General features: G+C 44.1%; 1 protein-coding gene across 1 annotated transcript in view; it reads right to left on the reverse strand.

The window, feature by feature from the left end:
• Positions 1-7,081: 7,081 nt before the first annotated feature.
• The window catches only part of TNFSF15 (TNF superfamily member 15), a gene marked incomplete at its 5' end in the record, with an annotated part of 18,794 nt that continues 16,291 nt past the window's right edge, over positions 7,082-9,584 (reverse strand). The window contains one exon of the mRNA XM_031059237.1: positions 7,082-9,025. Within this exon, the coding sequence (XP_030915097.1) occupies positions 8,598-9,025 (428 nt within the window). The remainder of the gene's footprint in view (positions 9,026-9,584) is intronic.

The raw sequence follows: 9,584 nt of genomic DNA on the forward strand, positions 1-9,584 counted from the left end.
GTCAGCTGGCTCAGACTCTCTGAGCCACAAGCCTTTGTTATCATTCTTTCTTTTTCTATTCTTAACTAGCCTTCTGATGAAATCCTTTCTTCTATTCCTTTAGTATAGTTTTAATGTAATATATATCATAAAATAATAAATCAAGCCTTCTGAACCATGGAGTCAGATCCTCGTCTCTTCCCTCATCCTAAGACCCCTGTGAACACTGTCACGCAAGAGCAAAGCAAAAAGCAAAAGCAGCACCATGTACTGCCCTGTCTCTGTGTCCTGCCAGCTGTGGGGGAGCGGCTGAGAGCAAAACCAAACTTGCACTCTTCAGAGCCAGTCTTGAAGGCACAGAACATGATATCCAGCATAGACAGAACACACAAATGGGGATACAAGCGTCAGAACGTCACCCCAGGACAGAAATGCTGTGAACATCTTCCCTCCCCAGCAGGGTCTGGCTCAGCTCAGCAATGAAGCCAGGGTGTGATTCCTGCCTCTGAGCCCTCTGCAATCAGCTGAGGAAGGGAGATGGTGCTGGCAGAGTCAGCCCAGCACTGGAGGCTCTGGGAGAAGCCATGCTGACACCCAAATTCCAGGCTGCAGCTTGCAGCCAGCCCTGCTCCTTTAGCTGGCCAAACCCATGAGCCAAACCTGCTACTGCAGGACACAGAATTCATTTTTCCCTTTGTTATTTTTTTTTGTTTCTGTTTACAGAAATAGGAATTGATGGTCTCGGTCCAGTGGGGCCTATCGTGAGAATTAGCAATTTGGTTAATCCCCATAAAGGCCTCTGTTGTGAATCATAAATCCTGTTCTGTTCCAGTGTTCTGAAATTGTAAAGAAATCCCAAAACAAAGCAGGGTTTTACAAAATAATCTCCTTATTGTTGAGTAAAAAGCAGTTAAATGGGAAAATAATTTTTTCATTCAAAAGCCTTACTTATCTTTGGGGCTTGTTATGTCTTTTTGAGGGGGTACCCTTAGAAATGGGACTTGGGCAGCCTTAGAAATGTAGGTCAGATTCAGTTGTGTCTAGAAACTAAAATAGGAACCTGTGGAATTTGAAAATTACTCAGATGAGACTGGAACAAAATTCTCTAAAACCCTTAAAGGCTCAGGGAAATGTCTGAACCTTGTCCTCGCATGAATAGGGTTTAATTTCACTGCTCTGGAAATGCCAGGATTACTCATTGCTGTGTGTATTCTGAATGCAATTAATAGTTTATATAAAAACCCCAACCCTACACATTTATAACACACCATAAACTTTGACATAGGGAAATGTCTGCCCTTCCCAGCTGTGAGTAGAGCACTTGGTGGGCGCTTATTAGAATAAAATAACACTCAGGAATAAATATGAATCCAATTAATTTTATTTTTTCCCTTTAAGACATAAAGAACATTTTTAAGAACGATCTGTGAACTTAATTTCCCAAAGAAATAGCATCAAGTATAACAGATCTGAACTTTATACCGTGAATATTACAATTTCTCTTCCATAAAATTAAGACATCTCTATGTACAGTACCAATAAATATGCAGCAAAACTTTTCAGTGCCTTTTTTTTTGACGTTTTAATATAAAACTCTACAATCAATGGCAGAACATAAGGAGATTTGTGCAAGACTGAGAGCAGCTGGAAAGCTATTTTAGTTCATAATTCAGCAAAGAAACCGAACACTGCTGACTTATGTTGCTTAATAAACTGGGTTATGATCTCCCAGGCAATGATTTTCATGTTGTTCCAAGGGATTTAACAATCAGGAAACGGGGATTTGGAAGTGTCACTGCAGAGTTCACACTCTGGGAGAGAATTGCAGCCAGTGCTGGCACCAGGACTCACCAAGAAATAAAAGTGGAGCTCTCCTTTCCTTTGGGAACCTGTCTGCTTGCTGAGGGGGATGGGAAACACATCCCTGCCCTTCAGCTGGGATTTTTATAGGCTTGGACCTTCCTGGGAGGGAAAATCATTTCCAGTTTGTCTCAGCTCGTGCTGCATCCTCCACGGGGATAAAGCCCTGCCAGAGGAAACCCCAGAGCTGGATGTGCCCCCTGGGATCTTGTGCCCAGCTGGGAGAAGGGGGACAGGGTTGGGAGGGATTAATCCAGCTGTGGCTGGGTCCTGGAGAGCTGGGAATGCCCAGCTCCTGTGGGCAGTGTCCTGTCTGCAGCATGGATTTCCTGCAGTGGCTTTCCAGGATGAGAAAAGTCACCCTCCCCTCAGGATTGGTGCCCAGCTCTGTATTTAACATTAAACCCTCCCCAAAAAGATTTATCCACCCACCCCACAGTGAGAGCAGTGGGGTTTTCCCTTTCACCAGCTGCTTGGGTCATCTTTACCCAGAAAAACACCACAAAAATCCCTCTCCAGCCTGGGAGAGAAGCACCCCAGTGATCCCCACCTTCCCTAGGATGTGCAGCCTTCCAGGGATGTGCCTCTGTCCCCCTCCTCTCTCTCGAGGGAGCCTGGATTTATTGAGAGCAGACACCTTTGATAAAATTAAAGGAAGCCCAAATGCAGCATAATGCTCACACTCAGTGTGTTTAGACCACAAAGAATCTCAAGTTATTACCCTAAACGTGCAAAGCACGGAGTAGAATGGCAGGGAAATTGAATTCTGCTCTGCTCAAGTTAAAATAGAAAATAATAATAATAAAATTCTGTTTTGCTTTTGCTAAGTGTGAGGTAGTTATTGGATTAAAAAGAAAAAAAAAAGAACCCCAGCATAACAGCAAGTAACATCTTTTTGGTGTGACAGGGGAAAGCAGCCTGATTCCCACTGTCTAATCAACTCCTGGCTGATCTACAGAGGCTGTTAACAAAACCTCTCAGGGATCTGCAAGTGGGTGGAAAGCAGGAGAAACAAATGTCCTCCACCAGAGTATTCCAGTGAAAACCTTCCAGGAGGCAGAGCACAGAGCCCTTCCCCAGAAACCTCTTCTGAAGCAATTTAGATGCGATGCTCCGAGTTCAAGCCAGGAAAACAAAACAAATTTTGAGAATAAGAAATAATATGGCAAATGGGAGACTGTCTCTCAGTGCTGCTGGTGGAAAGAAAGGAATTTGCATTCTTGGCAGCAGAGGAATTGCAGATAGCAGCAGCCAGGATGAGGAATGAACACCCAGGGGATGCTGCTGCTCTGCTGGGAGGGTAAGGACAGCCAGGCTGGAGCTGGAATGGGTTTAGGGGTGCCCAGGGCTCTGCTGCCTTCACTTGGACTCTCATTTGGCCAAAATTTCCTGGTTGGTTTGTGCCTGTCAGCCAGGAGCTGAGCAGCTGGGAATACAGAGTTCCCAAAATGCTGAGGTGTTTTTGTGTGTGGTTTTTGCCTTATGAAGTGCAAGTGTCTCTAAATTCCCAGGGGAAAGTCTGGACCTGGTTTCACCCTGCTGAGGGACCTCTAACTGCATGAAATAATGATTATTCACACTTTTACACACAATCAAACTGGTTTCTTATACATCAGCATTAGCTGGTCACTCTTAATTGTGATTAGTGTTTTGGGAAGGGACTGGGATCAAAAGTGGTCACATTTGTTAAGTTGCATTTTTATTATCATAAAACTTAGGAAAATATAAAGAAGTTAAGTCAGTTCTTGTGGTAAAGATACATCTCAGTGCTGAGGCACAAGACAAAAGACAATCCCTTCTAGAAAATCCCTTACAATAGCAAAATGCTATTACTGGTGTGTAACACCCACATCGGGGCAAAGATCCTTGACATTTTCTGATTCTTCTAAAGAATGAATTCTCTCCTCATTTCTCATCTGAAATGATGGGCCACTCACAAGACAAATAAAGCAAAGGACAGGGTGGTCAGTTGTGCCATAGAGGGGTGAAAAACCAAGATTCCTTCAAAATTCTGGAATATTGTGTTGAAATTTTCAAGCGAATTCCTAAATCTGTTGGGCTTGGTTGGGGACCCCATTTGTAGAGAGGTTTGCTCATCACAGCCCCTGCCAAAAATCATCTCAGCAGCATCTTTTTGGGTCCATCCTTTGGACTCTGATCCTGCCAACACCTCTGTGCTGGACAGTCCCTGCAGTCACTCCTTGATTTGGAAGATTGCTCCAAACCATGATGGAGCTGAGGATAAACACAATTAAAACTTTTAATTAAAACTTTTAATTTGAGGCATGCAGGTTTTACTCCTCCCATCCACCAAACAGGAGTTGATCCCCTTCAACCACATACTCAGGGCTGTGCTCAGCACAAATAAATGTTGGCAGGATTGGAGCTGCTTTCTTTATACCTTGATTAAAATGTACTAAATTTATTTCTGCGTGTGCATGGAGAGAAAGTTAATGCTTATTTATCAATATTCAGTTTTAAAGGGGAAAGGAAGTGGTAGGAACACTGATGGATTTGGGTTGTGCTTAGTGTTAGTTTTTTGGGGATGGAAAAGATTAGGGAAGAAGCCAACTCCTAAGATCTAGAATATTTTGAGCAGTTGTTAAATAATAATTTGATACTTCTTCTTTTAGTGGTTTTGTTCTGAAAAGTGCTTTTGGGTTCTTTTTCCTAAGAAATGGAAGGGTCAAAACCTAAAATCATATGTTTAACCTCATTTAGCTCAAGCTGCCTATTTCACATTTTTTTCTCCAGATTCCATTGTTTTTTTTCCTGATAACAGTTTTCGTTTCACAGCCCCTCCCAAAACAAAGCACATGTTCAGCTTGACCACAGACTTTAAGGTCACTACTTCCCATGACCAGATCTCACCAGCTTCTCATTTAATTGAAAATGCTGATGCCTGGGCATTTTCACATCTCCAGAAACACTTTATGTTTTCTAGCTCAACAAACACAAGTTTCTGAGAATGCTTGTGTCCTTATTTAACTTAAAAAAAAAATAAAAATCTGAGAATCCACAGTTTAGGTTCAATCTCTTGGAGAGATTTCCCTCTAAGCTTGACTTTGGTCTCACTAAAGTGGCTTTACTCTGACTTCATGCCTTTCGCTTCTGTGGAGGAATATCTAATATAAAACAGGGGCAGAATCAGCCCCTGAATACTTATTTTATGTGCTGGTCACTGTTACAGTAACATTATTAGCACTGAAAAGGGGGGAAAAAAGGGAATATAGAGAATTTCCATGAGGATGCATGTGGGGATCAATATGTCTGCACCACTTTAAAACAAGTAATGCCACATATATTGTTTTATGTCCTATAAAATGTGTGCTAAATGTGCTCCAAGCTGGTGTGGGTAATGGGGTGCAAAAGCTCTAACTGGACTAAAATAAATATTTCTATGGATTATGGAGAATCACACCTGGAATGGAGCTGCAGCAGGCAACGTTTTGCTGCTGAAGTTAATCTTTAGTGTGCAGTAGACACAAATTCTGTGCTAGAAAAGGCTCATTATTGCCAAAGGAACTTCTGGGGACTTCTATGGAATATCCACCAAAAAAAAAAAAAAAAAAAAGGTGTGTGTGTATGCCACATTCTGGCTCTTTGAATGGCAGGTGTTGCATCCCCCCCTCCTGTGCCCCAGCCCTCACAATTGCCATCGTTCAGCACACCAGGATTGAGTGATGGTGCCTTGGGATACAGCTTCCCTGGGAATCTGCCGTCCCAGCCTGTCAGGATTGCCTTGTGCCCTCAGAATGATCAGCTCATTCACAGAAAAGAGAAGCTTTCTGTATTACTGTAATTATCTCAGAATAGAGAGAATTTCCCTTCCAATTTCCTCCAAGGATAAACCAATTTCACACTATTTTGTCCTTTGCAGAAGCTCTCCTGCCTAACTGCTGGGAATCATCTGTTTTGGAAAAATGATTTCAAATCTTCCTTACATGAGACTGACCATGTTGTTTCGTGTGCTGGTCAGCTAAAGTGCTCTACATGTTCCAAAAGCTGCAGATTTTGTGTTTTCATGAGTTCAGATCCTGCTTTGGGCACACAACCAAGTGATCAAAGACTCAACATGAGGTGTGAGGGAACACTTCGCAAAATTTGAGCTATGGAAAGTCTCAGGGTTTCACTGGGAGTAATTTTGTCTAGAATTGCAAAGAATGGGGGATTTCACCAGATTTTACCCTGGTGGAGGGAATCTCTGAGCAGGAAGAGGAGCCCTGAAAAGGAGCTGGATCACCAGAACAAGGCTGAGGTTGTGTGAATGGATAACTGGGGAATAACTGCTCCAAACACAGCTAAAAAAACTAGGCTGGGCAGGTGGAGACAAAATAGGAATAAGGGCTCAAAGATGGAAGTGATCTGGATCATAAAGACATAAGAGGATCCCTTGACTCTGAGTGTTTCCATCTGCCTGCAGGATAATTAAATTTACTTTCTCCAATCCAAACCTATTTTGAGATGTCACTTTTCTTTGTGGGCTGGAGAAATTGAGTGTAAAAAATGGCATTTGGACAAAGAATGTCCTATCACTTGATGGACAGGGCCAGGAAGGCAGGAGGGAGCAAGAGGACAGCTGAGATGTGGATGTGGGGAGGGTGAAGGATGAGTCAAAGAAAGGATGGGGAGCCAAACGGGGATGAGGTTTTGATGCAGGGAATTTGTCAAGCTCCCCAAATAGGCAGAGTTGTGCCAGGAGCCAACACTCAGTGATGAGACTCAAGGAAAATCTGGAAGCAGGAAAAGAGGGCAGGGCAGGGTGGCAAAGTCCTGGATGTTGTGATGTGCCTAAAACAGGGAAGGACTGAAACTGTGGGGTCCAGGAATTGCAGGCTGGGGAAGAATGGGCAAAAATCCACCATTTTGAGATGATTTACCACAAAAAACCTGCCAGTTTTCATGTCACCAGGATGTCCTCACACCAAGATGTGAAGACATCCTGGTGCTGCCTGGACCTTCCCTCCTCCTGCTCTGCTCCTCTCCCTTCCCAATCTCCTTGGCCTCTCTCCCTGCTCCAGCTGCTCCACTGACAGCTCAAGCAGATCTTCCCAGAGCAATAAGAGCTCTCCTGGTGGGAAGGGCTTTGCCATGGCCAAAGCTGCAGGATCTCACATGGGCTTGTCCCCAGCACAAAGCCTGTGCCCAGTTCATCTCTGCAGACACAGCCCCTCACCCCAGTGCTGCAATTCCCCACCCGTGATGGGAGCACCTGCGGCTCCACCAGGGCTTTGGGTGGAAACATCAGTTCAGGGACAAAGCCTTGCTGTCATTCCTGGGCAAGAAGTGGAGAAATGGAGGAAATCCAAGGAGGTGAGGCAGGGGAGAGCTGCAGAGCCTGGTGGGTGCTTGGCTGTGAGACCTCAGGGCTGCTCAGGGTGTAAAGTCCAACCCATGAGGGTCCTGAGGCACTGCTGGAGATGTGTTTGCTGCAGGAGGGGAGGGGAAAATGGGAATTTCCCTGAGAGGCAGAAAGGTCTGTGGAAATGAGTAAGTGCAAGGTGGGAAGTTAAAGTTAAACAGCCCTGAGCTCCACCAGGGTCGTGGTTTTGGATCTTTTCACCTCATGTGGGGACAACTGGTGGCCAAACTTCACCCAGGGCAAGGCTGGGAGTCCCTTGGGGCCAGGGGCCACCATCAGTTGTGTTTGGAGCCCAGTCAGTGATTTCTTCAGTTGCATTTGCCTTGCATTAAATATAATGGAAAGCAAAGCATTGCAGAGGTTTTCTCCCAAAATTTCGGTGGCTGATTTAAAAGTGTGCAAAATTTTGCTCTGTGTATCTCTCTACCTTGTTTTTTTTTTTTTTTCTTCTTTCTTTTTTTTTTTCTGTTATCCTAAAGTTAGGACCTGAAGGGGACATTCCACTTTCATGCTGAAACAGAAAGTGTTTTGTGTGTTCCCTAGATCTTTTCCAGAATATTTTGAGGCTGTATATGGACTTAGAGAACTGTAAATAATTTTTTTTGGAAAAACCAAAAATCTCAAGTAGCTGCTGCAAAGCACATGATATAATTTTAATCTACTTTACAGGGAAGTTGGAAGGGATTAATTAAGCAGTTAATAATTAACCTGAGCTTTATGTTAGTGCAAAGTACTGAGTAAATGTATTAATAAGGAAATTATGAGAAGCAATTACCTTTTAGAAAGGAGAATCTGAAGAAGGATCATGCAAAACTATACTGGAAGTGCTGGAGAAAGCTCAAAAAACCTTCTTTTTTTGGGGGGGGTTGAGGAAATTGTACATTGAAGGTGGAACTAGGGGCATAGCCTGGCTCAATATTCAAGAAGAAACTTCCGACCCACAGGTATCAAACGTTCCTTTTTAGCTTACAAAGTCATGAAGAACTTTCAACTTTTGCTTTCAAAAATACATTTTTCCCCCCTCCAATATGACTTTCATTTTTCTAATTTGGCTTTTCTTTGTTTGTTTGTTTTTGGGTTTTTGTTCTTGTTTTGGGTTTTTTGGGTTTTTTGTTTTTTTTTTTTTGAGTTAGTTTTTGTTTGGTTTTTGTTGTGTTTTTTTGGGGGGGTTATTTCACTCCAACCTGCAGCTTTACCTTTCCATACCCATTAAATTAAGGCTATACTGTGCTGCAGGGGAGTGATGGCACAGAAGAACAAGAAGAAGAAGAAGAAGAAGAAGAAGAAGGCAAACAGCAGAGATCTCACCCCAACACACACCCACAAAGCCAAAACCCAACAAAATCCCCCTGATGACCCTGGAGGGATCCCCCACCATCTGCTGCAGGCCACAGCCCTACAGCAGAAAGGCCCCAAAGAAAGTTTTGTGCTCCTTGGTGTAATCCACCAGCTTGATGTCACTCACGTTGACCATCAGCTTGTCTCCCACCTCCAAGGAGACCACAGCGCCCAGGTAGATGGGTTGGAACCAACCATTGCCGTTCTCACTGAGGGTCTTGGTGCCCATCAGCAGCTGGGTGGGCTCAGGGTAGCTGTCAGTGACCTTGGTGATGATCTCAGTGACAGAGTTGGCCTTGTGGCTGCCCTCCACGGGCCCTCGGAAGGTGACCTGGGCATACACGTAGTAATCTCCGGTCACGGGGATCACCAGGGCGTTGCTGGAGTAGCTCAGGTTGTTCTTGGTGAAGGCCAGGCCTCGCTTGTCCTCCCATTGCAGGATGGGCATGTGGCTCCCCACGGCGCTGGCCAGGTCCTGCCTCTTCACTGCAGCAAGGAGAGAGAGGGAGAGGAGCGCGGGTGAGGGTGGCACAGGGTGGGTGGGACGTGAAATCTCTGCTCTGAAGGGAGAGGGGTTTAAACAGGGTGAGCAAAAAAGCTGGGGCAGAAATGTTCTTATTTCACAATGAGCTGAATGGGCTGCAGGACTGTGGGAAATGCATTTGGAGAGAGTTCTTAGGGTTTGATAGAAAGAAACCCTAAAAGAAACCTTTATATCAAACCCTTAGGGTTTTGTTGTGGTTTTTTTTGGGATTATTTCACTCCAACCTTCAGCTTCACATTTCCCTACCCATTGAATTAAGATCCCCTAGGGTTTGATAGAACCTCCTCCTCCTCCTCCTTCTTCTTCTTCTTCTTCTTCTTCTTCTTCTTCTTCTTCTTCTTCTTCTTCTTCTTTTTCTTCTTCTTTGTCGTCGTCGTCTTCTTCTTCTTCTTCTTTCTTCTTCTTCTTCTTTGTCGTCGTTGTCTTCTTCTCCGTCTTCTTCTTTGTCGTCGTCGTCTTCTTCGTCTTCTTCTTCTTCTTCTTCTTCTTCTTCTTCTTCTT

This window comes from Geospiza fortis, unplaced genomic scaffold, assembly GCF_000277835.1.
Source record: "Geospiza fortis unplaced genomic scaffold, GeoFor_1.0 scaffold85, whole genome shotgun sequence".
NCBI classification, from domain to species: domain Eukaryota; kingdom Metazoa; phylum Chordata; class Aves; order Passeriformes; family Thraupidae; genus Geospiza; species Geospiza fortis.